General features: G+C 38.1%; 1 protein-coding gene across 4 annotated transcripts in view; it reads left to right on the top strand.

The window, feature by feature from the left end:
* The window catches only part of VEGFC (vascular endothelial growth factor C), a 79706-nt gene that overhangs the window by 38768 nt on the left and 13135 nt on the right, over positions 1 to 27803 (top strand). For all 4 annotated transcript variants that reach the window (XM_067721762.1, XM_067721765.1, XM_067721764.1 and 1 more), the window contains exons 2-4: positions 9478 to 9691; positions 11125 to 11315; positions 21068 to 21219. In XM_067721762.1, coding sequence (XP_067577863.1) covers positions 9478 to 9691; positions 11125 to 11315; positions 21068 to 21219 — 557 coding nt within the window. The remainder of the gene's footprint in view (positions 1 to 9477; positions 9692 to 11124; positions 11316 to 21067; positions 21220 to 27803) is intronic.

The raw sequence follows: 27803 nt of genomic DNA, 5'->3' as shown, positions 1-27803 counted from the left end.
TCTTTCGATTCCATGACCATACCTCTTTCTGCCTCTCCTTTGGCTATTTCACTGGTTCATCCTCTGGATTCTGAATGTCAGGTTGTAGCTCCCCAACCTATGTTCTGTGCAGCTCTCTGCTCACTCTGTACCTTCTTAACCGCACACATGGCTTCATTTTCCAACCAAACACATAGACAGCTGTCATATTTAAATTTACAGGATAGGCTTCTCCTGATCAATAGAACCATATATCCTACTGCCACCTCATTTCCACATGGATGTCTTAAATGCTTCCCAACTAGCATGTCTAAAATGAATCTTTTTTTTTTGTTTCTCTTTTATTATTAACTTGTATTGGAGTATAGTCGCTTTACAATGTTATGTTACTTTCTGCTGTACAACAAAGTGAATCAGCTATATGTATACACATATCCCCTCTTTTTTAGATTTCCTTCCCATTTAGGTCACCACAGATCACTGAGTAGAGTTCCCTGTGCTATACAGTAGGTTGTCATTAGTTGTCTATTTTATGCCTAGTAATTTATATATGTCAATCCCAGTCTCCCAATTTATCCCACCCTCCCCCACCTTGGTATCCATACGTTTATTCTCTACATCTGTGTCTGTATTTCTGCTTTGCGAGTAAGTTCATCTGTACCATTTTTCTAGATTCCACATAAAAGCGATATTATACGAGATTTGTTTTTCTCTTTCTGACTTACTTCACTCTGTATGACAGTCTCTAGGTCCATCCACGTCTCTGCAAAGGGCACAATTTCGTTTCTTTTTATGGCTGAGTAATATTCCATTGTATATATGTACCACATCTTCTTTATCCATTCATCTGTCGATGGACACTTAGGTTGCTTCCATGCCCTGGCTATTGTAAATAGAGCTGCAATGAACATTGTGGTACATGACTCTTTTGTTTGTTTGTTTGTTTGTTTGTGGTACACGGGCCTCTCACTGTTGTGGCCTCTCCCGTCACAGAGCACAGGCCCCGGACGCGTAGGCTCAGTGGCCATGGCTCACAGGCCTAGCCGCTCCGCGGCATGTGGGATCTTCCCGGACTGGGGCACGAACCCGTGTCCCCTGCATTGGCAGGTGGACTCTCAACCACTGCGCCACCAGGGAAGCCCACATGACTCTTTTTGAATGATGGTTTTCTCAGGGTATATGCCCAGTAGCGGGATTGCTGGGTCATATGGTAGTTCTATTTTTAGTTTTTTAAGGAACCTCCATACTGTTCTCCATAGTGGCTGTATCAGTTTACATTCCCACCAACAGTGCAAGAGGGGTTCCCTTTTCTCCACACCCTGTCCAGCATTTATTGTTTGTAGATTTTTTGACGGTGGCCATTCTGACTGGAATCGGTATTTGCCCTCAAAATGGATCCTCCCATAGTCTCTTTTCATTCTTTGTCGCACACTCTAGAAACTGGGTTTTCACATGGACATTTTCCCGTCTCCCTCACTGTGCAAATATAAACGAAGTAGTCCAGGTTTCAATGCCCAATAGCTCTCCAATTACCAGACTCCATGTCCACAAAGAGAATAGTCTCGCATACACAATAACTTAAGTACTTGTTGAATAGTGATAACTGCAATTGCCACATGTTAAAAAAGTGAATAATCAGGAGCCAAGAGACGAATTTAAAAATATTGCTTAAATGCCTGAAGAAAAAATACGCCTCTAAGAAATTGTTTTGCCTGTATGTGTTTATCTCACTTTGGTGTCAGTAATAACGGCTTCATCGAATAAGATGGTACGTGTATTCTTCCTACTTTATTTTTTCAAAGTGTTTGTGTAAGTTTGGTATTATTTCTTCTGCTGTTGATGTTTCATAATGTCTTCTCTAATAATATCTGAAAATATTATAGGGTTTTTCTTTAAGGGTTATTCTACTTCCTGTATTTTCTGTTTTTGTTAGATTCCATTTGTTTGTTTTATTTCTCTTTTTGTTACATTGGAGATTTCCCTCAAATTTCTTACCTTCCTTTGCTGTTGTTATTGTTTATATTTAAGGCTGAATCACTGAAAAAAATCAGCAGAAGTTCCCTCTGGGTGTGGAGCTAGTCAACTGATAGGATTTAATATAGAGCGAGTGGGTAGACATCTGGGGTTTTTTTTCCTCACTGGGGGAGACATCTCTGTAAGCAACTATATATCTTTTCCCTGTGGCCACAGAGACTCTCCAGAGAAAAAACATTCTATGACTTCGGTGGGCGGGGGTAGGTGTGCACGGTGGTGGACGGTTACTGAGGGTGTGTGAGTCCGGCTGCCAGCCAGGATGGGGACCAAGCAAAGTAAGGAGCTTGAAAATGTACTGTTTTCTGCGTAGGCTTTTCCTTAGTTCTCTCTTCTTTTCAGTGAGTCTTGTCCTGCTTTTCGCTCTCCTAGTGACCCTGGGTCTGGAGCTGTCTCTTTCAGTTTCTCCCTGGAATGAGCCTCTAGGATCAGGCTAGGATTTCAGAGACTTATCTCCTTGACTGGGTGGAGGGGATAAATGGAGTATCTGAGGGCTCAGTTTGGGCTTTACATTAACTTCAACCAGTCTCCCCGTGTTCACCTGTTTCTTCACCTCCGTTTAGCCAAGTACCTATGAGTAAATACATTTGTGGATCTGAGGCATAAAATGACTTGCTTCTTCCCAGCTCCAGGCACATGGTTTTCAGCTCTGTCTCCTCTGATAACACTTCTATGTATTTATCTTAAAATAAACATCAGTATCTTTCATCTACCATGCTCTCCTATCCTGTTCTTTTTACCTCTGTGCTCATAATACATTACCCCTACTTTAGGGTGAAGCTCTGGGGAGGAAAGCAGAGCTGTACGATTGCTTTGAATTTGCCAAATTTAACTGGAAGTTGAAAGATAAATTTTTCATTCATGACCGACTTGGTTTTAGCTCTGATGCCAATAAATATCGTTAGTAAACTTTAAAAAATGTGTGTAGAAGCATCAGCTCTATCGGAAAAACTGAAACCAACTAGATGACAGGTTTTGATATTACTTCATCATACATTTGTCATGACCCATGACTGCTTATGCTCATTGACTGATACAAGAATCGACACATTAGAAATGTTATGTCTAGTGATATTTTACCATCGCAAGGGGAAGGCTATATAAATTAAATATTTAATTCTCACTGATACTGAACTCATGGTCCTTACCCCTAAATTTTCTATGAACTTTGTGGTTGTTGATTTTGGTTTTTCGTTTGGTACCCTTTTGCTTTGGGTCTTTGGCAAGCACCTCTGTCCTTATGTCCTTTTCACCTTTGTTTTCTGGGTGGCAGGACTTCCATTCTGATGAAATGGGGATAGTTATAAACTTCTATTACTTTTTCTAGCCAATAAGAGGTTAGGGCCAGACAGGGTACGTGACAGTCCAGTAAGGCTCTGTGTACTAGAGATACAGAGGTGGTGAAAGGAAGATCATTCTCCAACATCCTGGACTTTAGATCCCTGCGTTTGAGGAATAAAATGAATGGCAGCCTTATAGAGCTCTGCAATGCTTTTGATAACCTTTATGATGTGAGGCAAAAAGGAGCTAAAAGTGTAATGTTTCAGTTACAACATAATTCTGTGTTTCCTGTTCATGCCCCAAACTACTGACTTCAGAATGTATTTCTGAGGCCATGTGCTTTAATTCACTTTGCATTACCTCAAGGGGGAAAATGCAATTAAGTGCTTAAAAAATTTCCACTTAAAATATAAAATGAATAGAGTCTTCCTTAATCCAATATTATTTATATATCTTTTCATGGATAAACACTTGTTTTGTGACTTTTTATGAAGTCTGTGTGGATCAGACTTTCTTTTTTTCCTTCTTTCTTTCTTGTATTCCTGGATTTAAAATTTTTTTCCTATCCATACATGATTTTTGAGTATGAAAATAAGATAGAGAAAACTATTCAGATTAAAGTATTGTGGATTTCCTATGTTTACTGTCTACCATTGACTTAACCTTGTCAAAGAGTTTAAATATTAAATGTTGAAATAGTTAAAATAAAAATCTTGTACTGTTTTTCAATATTATTTTTAAAAAGAAAATTGTGTTTATTTTCTTATTCCTTGATTCAGTTTAAACAGGAAACTCTTTCCTAAATGATCTTTCCTTTGTCATCTTAAGAAAAAAAATACATCATTATCAATAATTACTTTGGGGCCATTTTAATAAGATTTGAGTTAAATTACATTTAAATATTTTTCTAACGTTTTGGGTTTAGGAAAGCATTATTTATAGAGTTCTTCCATGTCATGAAAAATGACAGGAAACTGATTTTAACCTATCCTACTCTTTCATTTATTCTTTGACTAAATTCCATATGCCAGCCTACAAAGGTAGTAGACAGTAGGCAATAAGATAGGCATGCAAGGGAGTAAATAAGAGTAAATAAGCTAGTGTTTGCAATGTCTGAAGTAATATGGAGGAAACAAAAAGGTGCTGAAATAGTTTATGTCAATTAGGATATCTAGTTACAGTGGATGGAAAGCTGCAGTAATTATGTGACCTTACAGTTGAAGTCTCAACGAAGAGAAAGCACCACTCGTGTATAGTGCCTCGACATACAATTTTAGGAATGGAACAGATTTTTCTGAGGTTTTAAATTTGAAAAAAGCTTGGCATTTTGGAGATACCAGTGTTCTATGACTGAGGGTGGGAATGATATGAGATGAGATTGGAGCATTGATGGGAGTCAGATGCTCAGGGCCTTAGATTGGATTTTATCTGATGTCTAAGCCACCAAAACCTGGATGAGTGGGATCATTCCATCAATGAGTGTTTTTCAAGGATTCTTGTGATTTGTGGGTGGAGAGTCCATTGGGGGGGTAAACAGAGCAGCTGAGAAGATCAGTTATGAAGGTAATGCAATAAATCAGGCGAGAGATATTGGTGGCGGAAACTAGGAGGTCAGCAAAGGACATGGAGAAAAATTGCTATATTTTAGAGGTAAGATTATTAGTACTGGCTGATACATTATATTTAGTAGTAAAGGAAAGAGAGATAAGTGTTAATTCCCAGACTCTTGAATGAGCAATAGGTTAGTAAGTTTTAATGAACTGGGAAAAACCCGGGAGGAAATGCATTTGGAGAGGAAATTCATCAATTCCGTTTTAGATGTGTTAAGAATGAGACCTTAAGAAACCTAATCATTTTCTCAGGGTTGGGAATGGATGACGATACTCAGAAAGAAGTGTAAGGAGGATGTAAGGGAACTATTTCTGAGCCCTGAGAACGCAAACATTCAGGATTATGTATCAGAGAAGTCAGCAGAGGTTACTGATAATAACAGCCACTAAAGGAGAAGGAATAGCAGAAAAGTGTGACTCAGGGAGAAACAGAACTCATGGTTTTGGAATAAGAGCAGGTGATCCGCAGGACGGAGGTGTGAAGTATGGTGGGGTACAGAGGGTTCGCACAGAAGCTGTGGGAAGCCAGTTCCAGTGGGTTAATTGTGGGAGCCTTGACAAGTGATTAGGAGGTAGGAAAAGCACAGATACAGACAGAACATTCCAGAATGGAAGCTGTGAAGGAGAACAGAACAATGGCAATAGCTCAATAGGGATGTGGGCTTACACAGGGTTTTCTTCTGCTTGTTGATGCTTTTGTTTGTGTTTATTTTTTAAAATCTGGGAGAACCACAGTTTCCTATGCTAATAGGAACAGTACAGTAGAGAAAGAGCGAGAGAAAGGCTGAACAAGAGGAGTAGTGTTGCTAGAACAGGATGGTTCCAAGCACCTGTAGGGTTGCTAGCTTTTTGTTTTGGTTTGGTTTGGTTTGGTTTGGGTTTTTTTGCGGTATGAGGGCCTCTCACCGTTGTGGCCTCTCCCGTTGCGGAGCACAGGCTCTGGATGCACAGGCTCAGTGGCCATGGCTCACGGGCCCAGCCGCTCCGCGGCATGTGGAATCTTCCCAGACCGGGGCACGAACCCGCGCCCCTGCATCGGCAGGCGGACTCCCAACCACTGCGCCACCAGGGAAGCCCGGGTTGCTAGCTTTGGACAGGATGAGGAGAAACATTTTACTCGCTCTGTATCTGAGTTGCTCTTTAACATCTGTTTCCTTTACGAAGTGTGAGGTAGGTTTGTCCACTGAATGCAGGAGTGAGGGAATGGAAGTAAGTGGAGATGGTTTGAAATTAGCATGGGAATAAACCAGCATGGGATAAATGAACTGGTGGTGAGCACTGTTAAAGGAAGACTTATTCTGACACTGGCTAACACCCTAAGGAAGACTACTGAGAACTTCATCAGGGTTGAGCGGAGTTGTTTCTGAAGTAAGCAGCTGGGGATCTAGGAGTACCTGGCTTGATAAGGGAATGGCTGTGGTTCCCCCAAAACTGAGAGGTCCTGTCCCCAGAAAACAGTCCAGATCCGGAACGCTGAACTCTCATCATTCATCTGCGCTGAACGCAGCAGACCCTCATCATTCTTCTAGCTCGGTTACCTACTGAGTGTGTATGCTCAGCATACCCCACCACACACACACACATGCACTCTCACACACACACACACTGTCACACAGACTCACACACACACTCACACATACGCACACCCCTTTCAGAGCCAGAGTGCAACTGTGGTCCAAAATCAGTACCAAAGAAAAATAAGTAGTTGAATAAATGAATTTATAAGTAAAAGCATGCTTAGAATTTATGCTTCTGCTATTTTGAAAAAAAATCCTTGAATGGGTTTTAATTATAAAGAGAAATTTAAGAGCTCAAAGGTTAGTAAAAATGCAAAATGAAATTTTTGTGTTTTCAGACACAGTACTTCTGGTTAAATAAGTCAACTTTGCTTTACTCAACATTGTTTCATAGCAACAAATTCCCCCCACCCCCGCCGACACTTTGGTAAATAATCTGGAACCTTTTAGACATAGAAGCACATAAGGAACAAAAAATTTAATCTGGATGTAATTGCAATATACAAAACAGGTATGCCTTAAAATTAGCAAATTCTTTGGAAAAAAACAAGTTTGAGGATCTTATAATTAATATTCTCAGCCCTCAAAAAATTATATATCATTTCTAGCAGGTAAACTCAATGAAATCTTGGTTATAACTAGCATGCCTAGAACAGTCTTTGGCACAGAGTAGTCATTCAGTAAAAAGTTGTAAAAGCATAAAATTTTCCCTTTGGTATTTATTTTAAACATCTTATTAGGGACAAGTGTCTGCTTAGTGTACCAGCCTTCTTCCTATGAGCGTTACCTTTCCAAATGCTGTCTTATTTACATACACAGAAGCTTTGCACAATACATTTTAATATCTACATTTATAAACGGGAAGCCAGAGGCTTAGGGTATTATTAATATCAGCATTTTCTACACTTATGAAAAACCTACTATAAATAAGCACTGGGCTGTTTACATACTTTATTTCAAAGTAGCTCATTTTTACAGCAGTCGTCACATTTCACAGGGGAAAATGAGCCTCAAAGGTCACACTCATAGTAAGTGAAGGTGAGATTCAAACGCAGGTATATCTGTGCCCCAAACACATGTTCTTAGTGTTATTCTATATGAGGTATGTGTGGTTCTCCAAAACATGATCTGTCCTAGAAAAATCAGAATTCAGTTAGATATTTTGTTAGAAACGTATCTCTGTGTATGCATTATGTGATTTTAAGTACTGTGTAGACGTGGTGGGAGAAAACAAGATTTCACAAGGAACACAGGTTTTAAGTGAATAGGAATTAATGTTAAAGTATGCTTTAAGAACTGAACCTTTTATGGAGTTTAATGAATATCCCTTAATATAATTATTGCCCACATGTTTACTGCTATTACCACCACTACTACTATTACTAAGCTATTGCTATCCTTGAGTGCCTAATGTAAACCAATGCAGGGGACACGGCTTCGAGCCCTGGTCCGGGAAGATCCCACATGCCGTGCAGCAGCTAAGCCCGTGCGCCACAACTACTGAGCCTGCGCTCTAGAGCCCGTGCTCTGCAGCAAAGAGAAGCCACTGCAATGAGAAGCCCGCGCACCGCAATGAAGAGTAGCCCCCGCTCGCTGCAACTAGAGAAAGCCCGCGCGCAACAACGAAGACCCAACGCAGCCAAAAACAAATAAATAAATAATAAATAAATAAATTTTAAAAAAAGAAAAAGGACCAGTGGAACGCAAGTTCCAAAGCAGACCCAATGTAAATAGTCACATGATTCACAGCAAAGGAACTAGTGCAGTGCTATGGCAAAAGTGTGGGCTTTTCATTAAAATTAGATGTGGGAAAAAAGAGAATCAGGACCTCAACCTCACACTATACTAAAACATCAAGTCTAAGTTAACCGTAGGTCCACGTTTGAAAAGTAAAATAATAAAGATTCTAGAAGACAACATAAGATAATATTTTCATGACTTTGCGGTAAAGATTTTTTTTAAATACACCAAAAGCACTGACCGTAAAGAAAAGTTCAAACATCATTAATATTAAGAATTTTACTTCATCAAAAAACACCATTGAGAGAGTAAAATTACAAGTTTCGTAGTGGAAGATGTTTGCAATACACACATTTGACAAAGAACCTGTATCCAGAATACATCTTACTCTTATAAATCAACAACAAATAAAACAGCCAACAGAAATGGATCAAAACCTTTTAATTGGCACATCTTAAGAGAGGGTAACCCCGTGTCCAAATAAAATGAAAGTGTTCAATGTCATCAGTCCTCCAGGCATTACTCATTAAAACCACAATGAGTTAGTATCCCATACTTAGGAGAGTGACTAAAGTTTAAAAACTGCTAGTTGTGGGCAAGGGCATGGAGCCAGGGAACAGCCCTCGGAAGTATAAATTGTCAGTTGGTGCAATCACTTTGGAAAATGGTTTGGCCGTATTTATAAATACATACCTCCTGAACTGTCAATTCTGTTTCTAGCTATGAAGTCCCCCAAATGCATACTTTGTCCATCAAAAGACAAGTAGGGGGCTTCCCTGGTGGCGCAGTGGTTGGGAGTCCGTCTGCCGATGCAGGGGACATGGGTTCGTGCCCCGGTCCGGGAAGATCCCACATGCCGCAGGGCGGCTGGGCCCGTGAGCCATGGCCGCTGAGCCTGCGCGTCCGGAGCCTGTGCTCCGCGACGGGAGAGGCCACAACGGTGAGAGGCCCGCGTACCGCAAAAAAACAGAAAACAAACAAAAAAAAAACTATGTATTTTACATTTTAATTGTGGTATTTAATTTCATTTTAATTGTATTGATTCAAATTAAAAGATGAATGTAATTTTACCAAGAATAGTTAATTTGGGGAAAATTAATATTTTAATAGAAATTTAGCATATATAACTATATATACATATATATTTATACATATATAACAAGCCTAAAGGTTTTCTAATGCATATATTATGTATATATATATATTTTTTATTTATTTGTATAGGTAGATAGATATAAAGCAAGGCTAAAGGTTTTCTGGTGCATCTGTCCCACATGCCTACTCTGACAGGTAACCGATCTTGCACGCCACTTTGACAGGCTTATGCAGGCAGAGAGCTGGAGGAGCAGCTGCGGTCGGCGTCCAGTGTAGACGAGCTCATGACTCTGCTCTACCCTGAATCCTGGAAAATGTACAAGTGTCAGTTAAGGAAAGGTGGCTGGCAACACAGTAAAGAGCAGGCCAACGCCAATGCGAGAACAGAAGGGACTCTAAAGTTTGCCGCAGCACACTACAACGCAGAGATCTTAAAAAGTAAGTATGGGAAAGAAAATATATAGTAAGCTTCACATGTCAACCCAGGGAAAGCTGTCACTCTGGTCCTTTAATTTCAGCATTTGTGATACCACTGAATACCTTTAGGGCCGAAAGTAAATAAAACAACAAAATAAAGAATTATTTTCAAACTACAGAATTTTATGATTTCACTGTGAGTGGTTAAGATGATTTCTTGAAAAATAAAGACAGGGAGGTGCGTGCATATCAACACACTGTAATTTTTTTTTTAATTGAGGTGATGTCCCATCGGAAAAAATTTTAAAACATACAGATCAATTTTACACACTATACCAGTTTAATCACTTAAACATTCTGCATCATAAAAATAATTGCGCATAAATTTTCTTTAGCTTTGGATATAGAAACGTTTAATTTCTAAATCATCCAAAATCACCTTATCAACTGCTACTTGCTTCTGTGTTGCTTCGGGAACTTGCTTGAGAGCAGGACTTTGGTAAAGCTACAGCCACAAAAAATTATGATGTTGCTCAAAATGCCATAGCATAAATAGGTGGACACTTTCAAAACGTTAACTCCTTCCTGTTGTTGGATGTTAACTGCTGTAAAGGTTTGAGATTGCAAATTATTTTGAGAACAAAAGCAAACAAGCAAAATGGTTTTATGGTTGAATAGCAGTAGTTTATATCTTTTTTTTCCCCAAAACTTTATTTGAGGGGAAATAGGGGGAAAAGAAACTAGAACATTTAAGAAGTACATCATTTTTAATGCAGTCTTTAAAGAGTCAGCAGTGTTATAGGTAAAGCACTGACTCATTGGGAACAGAATTCCAAGAGAGAGCATGAAAGGACTAGATTTTGACTTTCTTGAAAAAGCTTAAGTTCAGGATGCATGTCCCAGTTGCTGGAAAATACCGTCTCACTTCAAGTACCTATCACCAGGACACCACCGAGGCTGCCAGATCGCCTGCCTGAAAATGAGTTTTGAATTGAACCCAAAAGCAAAGCCGTCCTCTCATTTACATCTCAGTTTAAAAAAGAAAAATTAAACACGTTTATGTTTGCTCTGAGACGTCAAAATTGCTACGTATGATAGCAAATGAGCACGAGTCTCTGTGGGTTTTATAAACATCTGTATATTAAATGTTCGTTTTCTTAAGTAAAGAAAACCAAACATAAGGGCCGTAGAATCGATATTCTATTCTCATTTTGAGAAAGCGTCTGGATGTTAGCTGTCTTTTCTTTTAGAGAATACCTTTAGCTGCTCTGTTAAAGATTATATCCTATTCCAATTCACGGGGCGATGTAGGATCCCATCAACTATTCCTCTAAAGTTATGTATTGTACTTAACTCTTCACTCTGAAATCAAATGTGAGTGGCTTCCAGCTGCTGTGGGTGTCTCCGCCTTGGCGGCTTCCGTGCGACTCACGGCCTTCCCTGTGACCCGACAGGTATCGATACTGAGTGGAGGAAGACCCAGTGCGTGCCGCGGGAAGTGTGCGTGGATGTGGGGAAGGAGTTCGGAGCAGCGACAAACACCTTCTTCAAGCCTCCGTGCGTGTCCGTCTACAGATGCGGCGGCTGCTGCAACAGCGAGGGCCAGCGGTGCACGAACACCAGCGCCAGCTACCTCAGCAAGGCGGTAGGCCGGGCTCTGCGTGAGCCCTGCACCCGGGCGCCTTCATTCCTGCGGCCTTCAGAGGGCCTTAGTCCCGCTCACACTTGCTTGTCTTGTCTCTGGGGAACGAAGTTAACGTCCCAGTAGTTGGTGCTTTCCATGGTAGACCATCACCGAAAGAGTAATTGATGCTTCGTGAACTCTCTTTGCAGAGTGGCATCCAAGCCACGTTTTAAAGGTCAAATAGAAATGCTTATGCCAGTAGCGTATTCTGCAGAAAGTAATATTCATTTTAAAAAGATATTAAGATTTAAAAACATGATGCTGTTTTTATATTCAAGCCAAACTCTATCAAAGGCATGGCGGCCTTCTGAGTCTCTTGAAAAGAAAACGCTATCTTTTTCAAAGTTAGAGAAAATAAACATGAGGGATTTTGGAATTAAAGTAAATTTTTTGAATACCTTTGTGTATATTTTAAAATAATTCAGTTCAGCAGTATGACATGTGTCCTAGACAATACTGTTTATTATTATGGTACTTGAGCTGTATTTAATCTTCTTTCACCTCCATGCTTCACAGAATTTAGGATTACTTTTATAATACATTTATGTTGTTGCTATGATTCATTTTACCTGCTTCCTCCCAATTACCTGCTCATATGAAAAAAAAATCGGGATTTGCCTATGCCATTTTTGAAGTCTGTCTGGTTTCTTGTTGGTTTATGTTTTCACATTTTGTTTGGATTTTTTCGATAGACTTGATACTTGCGATAATCACAATTCTTATAAATTCTGATCTGCATAGCAGTGGCTTTAAAATGTGTAACAATGGAGTAGTTTTCATTTTAGCATTTCAAGTTTTTAAAGATGTGCAGAATTTTGGGGTTAAAAGTTTGAAGTCAGTTGGGAAGGAAGTACTTAGTCTTCCGAGTTCCGCTCCGGACACCCGCCTCTGACTCTACACACCCTCTTTCCTCACCTTCTCTTTCTGCCCTTCCTGGTGATTACTCCCAAATCTTTATCTCCAGCTCAGACCTCTCTCGTGGTTTCCGCACAACCAACTCAGCCTCGTGACTCAGCTTTCCCCAGACAGGTCAGAGTCAGCCTGTGTCACGCTGGAGTTACAGCCTGTCTCCCACCTCCACCCACCCTCACAAATAAACAAAAAAGTCAATGAATCTTTTTCTTTTTCCAGCGTTCTCTTAGTAAATGATGCCGTTCTTTTAGTTGGTCAGTCTGATTATTCTTGCTTTCACCAGAAGCCCAGTCAATAATTCCTGTTAACTCTACCTTCCAAACATCTCTAGAACCCGTCTGTGTCTTCGTTCTGCTGACTCCACTCTGATCTGGGCTGCATGCGTCCATCACCTGGGGCATGACGCATGGACCAGCCCACTAACTGAGGTCATACCTCCTCCCTACTTCCCTCCAATCCCTTTGCCACATTATAAGCAGTGAGTTTTTTCTTTTCTAAATGAGAAATCAGATGCTGCTCAAAACTCTCCTGTAACACTGCCCGTTGCGACGGAGCCAGCGTACCGCGAGGGTATTGATAAGCTGGCCTTCTCTGATTGGACCGCTCAGGCTAGCATCTCTTCTGATCGGTTGATACCAACCTTCTGAGTTGTGAAATGTTTTGAATGACGCTCCTCTTCAGGTGTCTTCTTTAGGTGAAATCCTTTAACTGGTTTCCTGGGCCCTCCATGATCTGGCTGCTACTTAAATCTGCAGCTTCAATCGTCTCTGCTCTTTCCCGCAAAAACTGCTTTCCACAAATACCCCAATTCCTTTACTCTTTAAATTATGTCAAAATCTCTTACCTCCAAGTCATTCCAGTACTGCATCCTGGGTTTGAAACACCTCCTTACACATCACCACCACGTCCCCACTTATCGAGCTGATTTCTACACATCCTTAGGCCCAGACATAAACGTCGCCTTCACAGCATCCTGTCCTGTGCTCCGATAGCACCCTTTATTACCCATACAATATAGCATCATTACCTTATCTGTCTGTCAGATTATTTTATTCCCCAGGCTCTAAACCCCGTGAAAGCAAAGGCTGTGTTTGGTTATTACCGTGGGGCATAATAGCGCGGTAGGTGGCACGTAGTGAACACTGGGCGCTAATTAAATACTTAAATGAAAGGGAACAGATTTGGAGTCAAAGGCAGAGTTTCGAATAGGCTGGTTTTGAAGCATCTGAGTGGTATTTAGGTGGAGATACCAGAGGAAGACTGGGTATATAATTCTAGAATTCTCCAGCAGTGATTGGATCTCCAGCTATAGATTTGGGAGGAAACCTCATATTGATGAATGTGGTTTGAAGCCGTTACGTGGTTGCTACTGCTGAGAGAATTCTTGTCTCAGGAGAGAGATCGGAAGCTAATACCCAGGGAAAGCCAATATTCAGTCATTGATATCCCGCCCATTTCTCCCTTTGATTTTGTAATATCATGCCCTTCTCCCACCCAAAGAATCCACTCAGATTTATTTTTTAAGGTAAAAGGGATCATTTGAATTTAAATTCAATTAAGCAAATGTGGTGAAGCACCTACTAAGTAGTGTTTATCAAGGAGGTTTACAAACCAAGGAGAACAAGACACGAATTCCTGATGGCACTGTTTTCATTTGCCTTTGACCTTTTTACTGATTTTTGCAGCTTGTAAAAGCTTGCACTCAGGTAACACTCTTTCCTGAGTTTATCTGTTTTTTTATATTTTCCATATAGTACAAATGGGAGCATGTGAAGATGGCTTTCAAACATAAAAGGAAGTTTCTTACCGATATTTTCTGAAGGGGAAAGAAAAAAGTGTTTTGTTCCAGAAATTCCAGACACATCTTTTGGCAACAAGTCACCAGCTAGAATCACATAACAATGTACCTTAAGTAATGTAAAACCCAAGTTTTTAGTAGGAACTTCATAGAAAAATTTTATGGGGTTCCATGAAGGACAGGTTATCAGCGTGTGTGAGGAAGCCAGCCGTGAGCTGAAAAGTAAAACCACATGCACTGAGCATTCCAGAGTGAGCTAATCCGTAACAACCACTCCGAAGTCCTTCCCAACTAATACCTAAGTGACTTTGAAAAGTTACCCAGATCGGATGTCTTCTTGACCTCTTTCCTAAACATATGCTTTAAGTGTATTTTCTCATGAGAAATTGTACGTTTAAGACACATCACCAAAAAGTAGAAAGTGGATTTTGCAGAACGTAAATTATTTGATGACCAAAGTAGAAGCAGAAGAAAGTCATCTGTTTTTGAGCCAAACATATGGACAAAAAGTTATTTAAATGTTGGTATTGTTGTTGAATAGTGTCACTGAAGATAGGAATGAAAAGATAACTGCTAAATCTATGGGCTTTCCTTGGACATCTTGGAGTTAGAACTGGAGAAACTGTATGTGTTCATTAGTATCAACTGAAGGAGCAGCTCAGTCTGGGCCCTAAACCTCCTTTCCTCATTCTGACGTACATGAACCCCATTATTTAAAATTCTGTGTTGCTGTCTTAGAAATAGCTGTTCTATGTTTGTGTTATCTTATAAAGAAATCATATGAGCATATAGACTAGCAAAAGCATGCCAGATCATATTGGAGTTCAAGTGTTTCCTAAAATTGTCTTTTACTGCAAAATTCACTTAAACCTAAGTAAAATGTACAACTCTGGAATGAAACTTAGAAGTATTATTTTGCACTGCCGACAGGGATAGTTCTTCCATTAATTAAACAGAACACCAGCAGTCTGAAGGATTACTTTATTACATTCATATGTATTTAACAAGTGGAATGCGATTTGTTCTGAATCTTTAGCTAAGTAATATTTGGCAAGCATGGTTGTTGGAAATCAGGTTTTATCCAGATGTGGGAAAAGAACTCTATACCAATACCAGTTATCAGAAGTTAATGCATCTGTTAAACATACCATTTTTTTCCAACTTAATGTACTGATCATGTCCACAAGTTTTATTCAGTATTTCTAAAACTCCTGAATTGGGGTTTTTATTTTAATTGTAGCACTGTATGTACATTTTATTTATAAAAACATGTAAAATGAATTCAATACCAGATGTAAATCTGTTAGGACCTGCTGTCTTCCCAGACCCAATTTAAGTTCCATAGACCCTTGATAGCTGGCCATGTGGTTAATATACTCAGTTAAAAGGTTAAAATAAACCCTCAATTTTCATCTTTTCACATGTTTAGGGATTCTTTCTTTAAATGTTGTGCAGTTTTTCTGTCTGACTTTGCAGTTATTAGCCGTGCTGTCCAGGGGCTACAGATGTGTCTACACTTAATTAACGGACTCAGGGTTGGAATATTTAAATTACACATGGTAGTGAAATATTATTCTCTGGAGAGAAACTGGTCATATTTTGAGACAAAAAGTTGTAAAGGAAGGCACTTTTTGTGTCATATTTTTATCCACTCAAACATTCTCTTGAATTTGGTACTAAACCGTAATCCAGGATCTTCTCCGAAAAGAAGCTCTACACCTTCTTCTTGCACAGCCTGCAAGAGAAGTAGAAATAGGAATTGTTGTTTTACAACTGTTGCTATGCTGGTGTAAACGACCTATTGTTTCAAAATGTGGCTTTATTTGAAGTCCATTCTTGTTGGTGGGAATGGACTGTTAAATATTCTTATTAAAGAATTCCAGTAGATAGCAAATGGGGACCTGTCTGTTGGAAATGTTTGTCATTTCCTCTTGTTTATTACAGTTTTTACTGAATACACAATCAAAAACTTTTTTCAATTTCCATCTTTGTTTAAATGCCATCTTTATGTAAATTCTTTTGATCTTCTCCAAAACCAGCAACTCTTTTAATAGGCATATGCTAATAGTATAGCATCAGTTTCCATAGTGAATTTTATTATTATTTAGATGCTTAATTATATACAAGCTAATACCATCTGTTGTTCAACAACAATTCACTTTATGGTATAAAACTATTTTAGGAAAATCATGATGTTCAAAATATCAAGTTATATTTATCATCCATTAATGATGGATGACGATACTAAATACATCCATTAGTATTTACTAGGTGCATGTATATACATAGAATTATTAGCTAAAGCTGAACATAGTACATAGATTTTGCACTCTATGAGTTTAAATTTAAAATAGAGAGTACAATTGTGCACACATTAAAGAACAAAACAATCTGACAAGAGTATAAGGATTTTTACTGCATTAAAATATAAAGAATCTATTTATTGTTTCAAAGACTGATGTGTTTGGATAGACCTTAACTCTTTTGAGAGAAAATTATAGTCACTGTGTTGGTTTCAGTCTTTATATAAATGACAAGCACAGATTTCATAAGGGAGTTAAACTGCAGGTTCTTGCTTACCAAGAGCATTTGTGGTAAACTATTTGCTGTGTTTAAAATTCTAACCTAGTATCATCATACATACACAGAGATTTTTTTTTCCCTAATTCGCTCTCATTGTTAGTTTTGCTTAACTAAAACTAGGGACAAGAGTCATTGATTGATGACTGTTATCTTGAGATGACTGTTGGCTTGAGATGACTGATGACCTATACGTTCTCAATAAATAGTTATTGAAAACTGAACAAAGAAAGATTTTAAATAAGTTAAAAAATTGTAATTCCTCTAACAAAGACTCAACTCAGTTTTAAAGAAGAGGAAGAAGAATCATCCAAACAACACTGCCATGAAATCACCACCATTATTATCCCTATTTCATAAATCATGAAACAGCAGCTAAGAGAAGTTAGGTAATTTTTCCAAATCACAGAAGTAGCACAGATGCAGGACTCTAATTAATGTCTGTCTCTTTTTAAGACTAAGATCTTGGTTATTCTTATATCTCTAGTAGAAAAGGGAAGTTGCCAGTTATTTGAAAAGTTTATTTATTTAGGGAAACATGTGAGTTTATAATGTGATTCTAATTATTAATATTTTTCAGCTCAAAAAAAGTTTACATTTTCTGAGCATACTATCTAATTAGGAAAAAGGGCTATAGACATTCTTAGTAACATAGGGATTAAATATAGCAATGTAAAATTCACAAATTGGTCTGTAAAAAAGAAAGTGGAATTTATTATACTTATTAAAAAGGAGTAGAAACTGTATTTAATCATTTTAAATGAAAAAAAAAGTCAATCAATACTCACATTTAAAGCTAGTGCAGAAAGGAGGTGGGAAATGAGAGCGGCTCCTTTAATGTGTGACAGTAGCTGGCATTGGCACAATTACGTCTTACTGTCCACACATACAGCACATCTCAGTAGATGTTTCTAATTCTTCTGAAGTCAGCAGATGAATAAAACTCAATTATCAAAAATCTTTTTCCCTTTAATATTGGTCAAAAGCATCTTTCTCTGGACCCTTAAATTTTTTCCACACTGACACAGTCAATTAGAAAGTTAAGGAAACTGCCTGAAAATCTCAGGTCAAAATTTGGAGGTGGAAGGTGTGTTTCAAAGAGAAGAAAAGGGTTTTTACTTTAATCTTCAGCCTGTTTCTTCCTTTTGATCAAATTAACTGAATTGAGCTGTCAAATTGCCTACTTGGACTCAAACAAGAGACATTTCTATGACATCAATAATTAAATATTTATTTTCCTTAATTAGAAATAATTTTTCTCTCAAACTGCACCACAGTTTTAATGCCTATGAAAAATCTTCAACTTACAGGAAAAAAACAGTTCTCTGAACAGTGATTTGTTTTTTCAGTGCCTCTTTACCTGTCCCTTTATCCTTTTAGTCAGTGTATTCACCAACACAAATCCCTTCCACCCTTTGAAAGTATAGCGCCAGGCTTATTTTACCAGGAAGATGCCTCTTAATATGCATTTGACTGATCTCCATCTCACTAGAACATTCTTCGAAGCCCTACTTCCTGAATACACACCTGGTGCTTTGGGGCAGGTCCTGAATGGGGACACTGTCCACCCAGGAATGGCCGAAATCTGTCCACGATCACTGATAACACTCACTGTGGTCTCTTTCCCCTTTGGAAACCATGCCAGGGTGGAACCTGGAATGGCAGCAGTCATTGAAAGGAAGGATGCCGCTGAGGTCTGGGGGTGGGAAAGCATCACTCACTCTTCTACAATAGCTGTTATCTCATAGTGCCTTATCCCTCGCTATCAGGCCCTGTTCTGCCTTGAGTCACTTGAGACGATGCCAGATCTTGCAGTGGTTATTATTACACGCGTTCTGTAAGCAGAAGTGCCCTCGTGGCCTGACCCGTCTCATCCCTTTCTTCCCAATCTCATGAGGCCACCCTTCTTGTTTCTTCATTCCCACCTGCTCCAGCCCTCAGACTCACTCTGGTACCCAGTTATCTCCATTCAGTCCTTAGCGCGCTTGAAGACCTTTGACCCTGTGACCACACCCACCTTCTTGAAGCTCTCCTCTCTTTGTTTTTTGTTTGTTTGTTTTTGCGGTTCGCGGGCCTCTCACTGTTGTGGCCTCTCCCGTTGCGGAGCACAGGCTCCGGACGCGCAGGCTCAGCGGCCATGGCTCACGGGCCCAGCCGCTCCGCGGCATGTGGGATCTTCCCGGATCGGGGCACGAACCCGTGTCCCCTGCATCGGCAGGCGGACTCTCAACCACTGCGCCACCAGGGAAGCCCTCCTCTCTTTTCTTTTGCGTCCCTTGGCTTAACAGTTCCCCTCCTGGTTCTCCATGGAGGGTCAGACTTCTTCCCAAACATATTCACTGGTTCACGTGCCTTTTTTCACCCCTTAAACGTTCCTGTTGCCCAGGTTTCTATTATTAGGCGTGTTCTGTTTTCATTCAGAATGAGCTCACCAAGTATTCTCATCAATGCCCAAGAATTTAATTCCAACTTTAATACCGCTGGCCTTTAAGGGGCTCTCCTAAGCTCTAAGTACATATATCTAATTGCCAGTTAAACATAAATTCTTAGGTTTTTCTGAGCTGACCTGTACATCTTTCTATCATTTCCACTATGACAGAGTTTAATTAAGTAATTTATAAATATGAAAATGAAATAAGCAATTCTAAACCACTTTATATTTCTTCTATAATGCTGGTTCTTAATGTAGGGTCGAGAGATGTCATAAGAAGTAGAAAAACTAGTATATATAGGTAGTACAGAATTCTCTCTCTTAAAATAGTTATACATTGTGCAAAAGATTTCTGCCAGTGTGACATTTTACCTAATAAAAGGCTTTCATCCAAACTGCATAAACAAATGTCTTTTTAGAGAAGAAACTGGTCAAAATGGTAATACTGGGATACATTGAGGCCATACGTTGAGATTATCTACGTAGAGTAGGAAGTATTCTGGAACACATCTAGAATCCTGAGAATATATGCAAATAATAATAACTCACATCTACACAGCAATCAAAATACATATCACAATCGTATACGTTAGCTTACACAATTTTTAAAACAGTCCCATGAATTAATGGGTCAAATGTTACCCTGAATTTACTGGTTGTTAAAGAAATATACAGCTTCGAGAAGTTAAATGACCTTTCCAAGTTCACATAACTTACAAGTGGGGTTGCCAATAAAGGTGCCCTGTCTTGTGCCCATTCCTCCTAAGGCACTTAGGCTAAGAAAGTAGCTGAAGTATTACGCGAATATATAAGAAATACATTTCAAGTGAAGAAAATGTGCATTTATAATTGAGATATTTCTATATTTCATTCTTCAAAATTCATTTCAGTGAATCTCCCTGTAGGCATGGACAGAATGGGCACCTAATTCTATTCCCTAAATATCTGCAGTGATCTTCAACTGTTGGCATGAAATTACAGCAAAGGGTGGAACCACAAGGCTCTGGGGTGTGTTGTCTTTTTTAGCACTACACAAATGTCTGTAAAGGTAGCAAACAACACGTGGTTTAACTACAATTAAATTACTATGAACTGATCTTATCAAGCAGGTAATGGTCAGGATTTCACTTTCACCATTATTACTGATCATAATTTAGATTTTAAGAATCTTTGGCATTTAAATCCTCTTAGTTTTACTTAATCACTAATTTATTTGTATATTCAACTTAAAACATTGTTTTTGTGGAAGGAAGAGGAAAAGCTGAAGTTCTCCACTAATGAGGCATTCAGAATGAGGTTTTAAACGAAATGTTAAGACTCTAATCCACCATCATGTATAATGTCCTACCCTGTTTTACACTTATATTCTCATAATGCCTTCGTCAGAATAGCAGAAACGATCCTTTACTAATGAATGTATTTATTTTTCTTTTAAACATAATAAATTCATAAGATATCTCAGATAAATGTAAAACTACTTTGAGGTTGAAGTTTAATTTGGAATGAAAGTCAGTTTTACATCTATGTATTTTATGTCTGTGTATTCAATTTACATAAAATAGGACTTAACCAAACATTTCAAGGTTGTGTGACCAATAGATTTGCTCTTACATCACAAAGATATTTATATCAGTGCCATTTTTTTAAACCCCTGGAATAATCTAGGACTCTGAAACAATCCTTTTTTCCTTGAACATGTTGGTTTGTCATATCTCTGCTCTGTAGTCATTAGTTGGTTATCAGAATTCTAATATGCTTTATGATAGTGACATGAGATAAGCATATGGACTGTTTACTATTCTGATAAAGGATACTTATTAGACGCAAAACAGTTTTTACATTGTAGTCATAAAAACTTTAGCATCCTGAATACATTATGCAGCACTACCTAATCATGAAGAGTTAATCTCACTCTTTTTGGACTCCAACATGTACCATAAAAATGCTTTATAGCATCTATATAATTTTTCTTCTTTTGTCCCTTCTTTGTAGTTGTTTGAAATTACAGTGCCTCTCTCTCAAGGCCCCAAACCAGTAACAATCAGTTTTGCCAATCACACTTCCTGCCGATGCATGTCTAAGCTGGATGTTTACAGACAAGTCCATTCAATTATTAGACGTTCCCTGCCAGCAACACTACCACAGTGAGTATGAATTAAATCTATTTTTTTCTTCATCCTCTACTAATATAAAATTATTTCCAAGTAAACACAGTTGATTGAAAGAATTTTTGTGAAATTTGCGATAATATACTTCTGCATCAAATAAAAAGAAGACATTCAACATTCATGAAATCAACTGTGCAAATTCATAGATGATGCTAAAACTAAAAATATTTGAGCCTAAGATTTTTGGTCCAAAACAAAAAGTAAATATAAATACATTCTTTTCCATCTATTAGCATTCAGTTGCCTCTCTTCAATCTCAATTAGTTTTTCTCTATATATCGATTCATATTTTTTATTTCAGCAAGGATTGAATACTGAAATTTTGATTAATACTTGAAATAATTTTTCTTAATATTACTTCAAATTAACAATCAAAGTAACATTTGTTATTCAAATTTTTTTCGCATCCTTTTTTTAGTTGGGTATATGGCAACATATGCTTCATTAGATCTTATAAAGGGCCTGGATAGAGCATCACGTATTGACTCTATGAACAGTTTATAATGAATCATTATGCACTGCCATCTGAGATCTAGGAACTTTTTGCCCCCAGATTAGGATGCAGCTCTTTGTTCTTTAGTATAGCCAGGGAATATGGAATGGGCGTGTAAATAAACCTTAGATAATTCCAACATTTGTAACAAAAGTATAAATAAATTGATGGGTAAACATATACATTTACCAAAAACCTTTTTAGAAAGCTTTCATTTTCATGGGCTTGACAATAAAAGTGATGGGCTAATAGCAGTTTTCCCTGTTGGAGCTCTTTGTGCTGCTTTACTTAGTGTGACAGATAGGAGGCGTTACCTTTCCAGGGACACCATAGGAAAAACTCAAGGGTAGCCTAATTTGACTGACAGAAAGAAAAAATCTTACAAGCATCTGTGAATAAATTCATACTAATGCAAGTGGAGACAACAGCCCCCTGAAGTAGTAGGTGCGATTTCATTTCCGCAGCCCTGGGAGCTCTATTCACCTGTGTCCCTTGGCAACTCCCATTCTAAGCACTTCAGTTGTTATCTCTGTATTGATGGTTTCCAGAATTACAGTTCAAGATCTGACCATATTGATGACTTGTAATATTTTATTAAGTCCCTTTTATATAGCTGTGTTTATTATTATATTAGACGTAATAGGTACAAAGTCAAAGATTTATTAAGTCCGTTTATTTACCTCTACATTATTCACAGTAATGGCCTTTCATATTCTTTGAGGCCTTGAAATCACGCAGTTGTCATTAATTCCTTCTTTCCCTTATATCACACCCAAAAGCTATTGATTATTTTGGGGGAGAGGGGAGATATCTGCTCCAACGTAAACTTATTATTTCATTTCCAACACTGTCACCCTGATCCACTTCATTCTGCATGGATTTCTGATTTAATGCGGTGGTTTCAGTACTAGCTTTCTTGTGTCAAATGTGTCTCCAACTCCTGTATAATGTCACAAGTAAGCTTTCAAAGGCATCATTTCATTCATCTGACCAGAAGCTGTCAGTGACTTTCAACTTCTCAAAGAATTGGGCACCGATTTTCCACCTCTGTCTTCTGGTGTCAGCCTTCCTTTCTTGTTTTGCTTCTTATTCTTCACCAAGTCTGTGTTTCACAAAGTCTGGTTCCCTAAATACCACGCTTATTTCCTGCTCTGTAACTGTTTCTATTCTGACCTGGCTTAAAATAAATTTACTTTCTTTTCTGCCTTTCCAAAGCCGTATCTATTTCTCAGAGTTCAGGTAAAGGTCTTTCTGCTGCCTTTGTCGTGTCCAAATACCACAGTCACCTTTGCTTCGTGAATTCCCATAGCAATTACTATACTTACTTTATCCTTGCATGGGTTGTTTAGGGGTCTGTAACTGTTGCATGTGAACCTGGATCACGAGAGTATTTCAGGTAGGCTTATGTCTTCTGTAATGTCCAGCTAATAACACTTAAAAATAATTGAGCTGTTAACTACTTTCAGGCCCTAACACACATTGTCTCATTTAACACTGACAAAAGCATCTGTGAAGTTGGTGGTACTTAGCCTTATTTTACAGTTGAACTGGTAATCACGCTCCAAACTTGGGAGCTAAACAAGTGTACTACACTCATCAACAAATGCTTCTTAAATAAATAACTTATTTATCTGTATATATCTCATAGCATTTGTGTATTTTAGTTATACTTTCATCAGTACTTATTCTTTTAACTACTATACTGTATGCTGTTGGAGGTCAAGAAGAGACAAATGTTTGAGCAAAGAGAGCTTGGGTCTTAGTAAGCAGAGCTGAGTTAGGTCTGCCATTAATTAGCGTTTTAACATTGGGTATTTCATGTCTCTGAACCTCAGTTTGCTTATGTGTAAAATGTAAAGATGTAAAGAGGATTGAAGGAAATACTGAATGCTTCCGCAGTGCTGACTATAGTGTCCAGCATCTAAGAGACAGTCATTAAAGGGCAGATTTATTATTATCGTTAAGATTCATGTTGGATTCATTTCCTTGTCTCTTGTGTTTTTCAGTGTGTTTCACCATGTACAATAAGAAATGTATTTTATATTCCAAGCCAGTGGGCACATAACTATGTGTATATGTAATATCCATCTATGTATGTGTGTAATATTTAGAATATATATATAATTTTAAAGTAGATGACTATATGTAACTTTACATGTAGTTATATACCCATATATAGCTATAAAAATAAAACAAAGTATTATTTTAAAATATTTCCTTTAGAGTAGTGCTATTCAACCTTTTTTTTTTCCCATTGTCACCCCCTAAGGATCCTTTTATAGGCATTTTTTCCTAATCACCTCCCCCATGAAATCTGAATACCACAGACACATTTATATTTCTTTATATACCTTAAGTATATCTGGGCTTCATACATTTAAAAGGAAGTAGAAAGCTTACTTTTTTATTCAGCGTAGGATTAAAAAGGACAAAATAAAAATGTTATAGTGAAAAGTTAAATAAAAATGTAAAAGCTATCAATATTGAACATAACATAACTATTTGCTGAGAAATTTTTAAAGTAATTTATTTACTTATAAAAATGGTAATATGTCAAATTACATATGGAAATTAGCAATTTATATAAACTAACAATACAAATATAATAATTTTTAAAACATTCAAAATAATCATGTTCCAGCAAAAGTAAAATAATTTTAAAAAATAAAAAATTTTTAAGAGAAATTAACTTTAACTTTGGCTTCATATGAGAAAACAATGTTTAACCTATATAACTACTAGATATTTATTTAGAGGGTATCAACAATTTTTCTTCTTGGCATATGACATACTAATGTTTTGATTAACATTTAAGCTCAAACATTATTTGAGCTTAAATACACACAATATGATCAATAACTTCCCACCTAGGTATTTATCCAAGATAAATATAAACGTATTTCCACACCATAACTTGTAGACAGACGTTCATATAAGCTGTTTAGCCTGTAACTGGGAAGAAACCAACATCCATCAAAGATGAATGAATAAACAAATTGCAGTCTATCCATACAGTGGAATATTACTGCGCAGTCTAAAAAGAATGAACTGTTAATACACACAACAACATGAATGGATCTCAAAAATGTTAAGCTGAGTGAAAGAAGCTGGACTAAAAAGAATGCATACTGTATGATTCAATTTACATGAAACCCTAGAAAAGGCAAAGATAATCTAGACTCAGAGAAAGCAATCAATAGTTGCCCAAAGATGCAGGGGGTGGGGATTGACTGGGATTGAGCAAAGGGAACTTTTTGTGGGTGATGGAAATGTTCTGTATTTTGATGGTGGTGAGCATTACACAGGTGCACAAATTTGTAAAGAGGCAGTGAATTTAAAATAGGAGCATTTTGGGGCTTCCCTGGTGGTCCACTGCACTCCCAATGCAGGGGTCCTGGGTTCGATCCCTGGTCAGGGAACTAGATCCCGCATGCTGCAATTAAGAAGTCTGCATGCCGCAACTAAGACCCAGACCAGCCTAAATAAATAAATTTTTTTATAAAACAAATTAAAAAAAAAAGGAGCATTTTCTTATATGCAAATCATTCCACAGTAAAATTGATTTTTGAAATGCCAAGAGAAAAAGACCCCTTTCATTAACTATAATTTTGAAATTAGTTGAGGTTCAAAATGGTAGATGTCTTAACATCTTTATGGTGACACTTTAAGTCAAGATTATAATGATTCCTTCGGGGGGAGGGCTTCCCAGCACTCCTTCCTGTGGAGATGAAATCCCGCTCAGTGCTGCCAGGAGGAAGATGAGTCATGTCTTTTCCAGACTCTTGGTGTTATGTTTACATTATTATGAGGTTAAATAAGTGGCATATCATTCGTTTTACGTTATTTAAGAACAGATATAACTAAGTAATTGAGAGAATCATTCACAAAATGAGCCATTCATAAAATAATTCTTGAGTCTCTAAAAAGGACAAAGAATGTTTCTAGGTTCTGTGCGAGAGGACAGAGATGGGCCTGGTTGCCCCTAACCTCTGCGCATTCAGAGTCAAGGGACAACGTGTGTTATGTTGATATTATTATTGTTATTATTTATTCTCCTAAATATTACTGTGCACCAAGCCACTCATGCTCGTAACTAGTGCTGCCAGGTGGTGGCCTTGATGACACACACCACAGAGCAGAGTGTGCTCGCTGTAGGTGGCTTCTTGGTTTGAAAATTCCTCCTCTGCTCACCAGCCCTTTTGAGTTCTGCTAAGTTCTATAAACTTTTTGTGACACTTTTTCATCTTTAAAACAAAACAATAAAATGTTACATATAACACAATACAGTGTAAGATTTATAACCTATAGTCCTCACAGTCTATTCAATAACATGACACTATATTACATATTAATCTAAGATTATAATACCATAATAGAACAACAATGATGATGATGATAACATCTAACCCACGAGGGTGTAATGATGTTTATTGTCAGTATTCATGTGAAATATTAGCCCACTGCCTGACACACAGTAAGCGTTCAATAAACATTGGCTGCTATTTTTACTAACATTTTACAAATGAGAAAATTGAGTCTTAGAAATGTAATTAGCCTATACAGAGCTAAAAACCAAAAAAAAAAAGTGTCAGAAGGAGATAAAAAGTCAAGTTTTCCTTTTTCTTAAGCTCTCCCCCAATAGCATAGAGCATTTCTAGTATTTTCAAAACAAAATTCAAGTCTCAATAGCAGTAGCAACAAAAAATACCATAAATTCAGAGGTGGAGGACAGTATCTAACAGAAAGGGTTAGTTATCATGTTCATATGGATGTTCTCATAGATTATTCTCTTTTTTCCAATTATTTCCTCTTATGTTTTCCTTCAGATTAAATTCCATGAATTTCTATGGCCCCGTTAATGATGGAGACTCTCTTTTTATGGAGGGAGCCGTTTATGATTAAGAAGCGATGCCCAAGATCTTTCTACTTGGTGTTTATTCATTCATGAGTATTTATGTTGAGTCTTCTATGTGCATAGCACTGTGCTAGGAAACGTAGGATTTTTATAAATGGATTATGTAATTTCTTAACTAAAGCAACTTATGTACCAGAGGACAAACATACACAAATATATCTAATATAATAAGTGTACAATACACTGTGCTCTGCTTCATTCAGCCATTTAGCAGACAGTTATTATGTGCCCTCTAGGTACTACTGTTGTGCTAGGCTATAGAGATAGATAGGATTGCTATTCCAGAAAAAATCCCATAAGGGAGTCAGACATGTAACCTTAGGACTGGAATTGGTGTAGGAGAGGAGGTGACGGTGGATGCATGACTGCAGCAGAGTGTGTGATGGAGAGGGTCTGCAGAAGTCCAGAGAGGTCAGCAGAAGTGCAAACGCCATTCCAGGGATGGACTTCTTCTCTCTTTCCCTTCCAGTCGCTCAGGAACCACTAAAAGACACATGTAGGGACGTGATATTTACATCTTACATGATAGAATGAACAGCCTGGTGGCAAGGTAGTACGTGAATTAGAGAAGCCAAACAGGAGTTGGAAAATGTGGAGAGGACACTTCTGAAATAATCCAAGAGAGAAATAATAAGAGTGGGTACCGAGGCAGTGGAAGTGGGGATGGAAAGACATTTGAAATATAAGAAAGTATATGACTTGGCAACTGCGTGTGTGGGACGACAAAGAGGGAGAAGTTGAAGATGAAACTGCAGGTATGATGTTCAAAAAGACGGGGAATACCTGTTCACGGGAAGAACGGGTTTGTGAAGGAGAATTTAGTATTTACCTGTGCACTTTGAGTTTTTGCAGCATCTCTGAGAAATCAGAGTGGAACGTTCAGCAGACAGTGGATCTGGGGCTGGGGAGACACTGGGGTGGGGGGGCATGCCCATTGGGTAGCTGCCAATAGGTAACTGGCACTTAGAGCAATTGGAAGAAATTAAACCAGCCAAGGAAAATATGGGACATAAGCAGGGAAGAGGGGCAGCAGATGACACCATGGGGAATATGAATGTTTCGGAAACTCGGAGAAATCATAGACTAGCACGAGACTGAGAGAGACCAATCAGAAAATTTAGGCATAAAAACTGGGCGAGAAATATATTACCA

Source organism: Pseudorca crassidens, chromosome 21 (genome assembly GCF_039906515.1).
Source record: "Pseudorca crassidens isolate mPseCra1 chromosome 21, mPseCra1.hap1, whole genome shotgun sequence".
In the NCBI taxonomy this organism is placed as follows: domain Eukaryota; kingdom Metazoa; phylum Chordata; class Mammalia; order Artiodactyla; family Delphinidae; genus Pseudorca; species Pseudorca crassidens.
The sequence above is the reverse complement of the archived record's forward strand: the minus strand, read 5'-3'. Positions and strand labels throughout refer to the sequence as shown.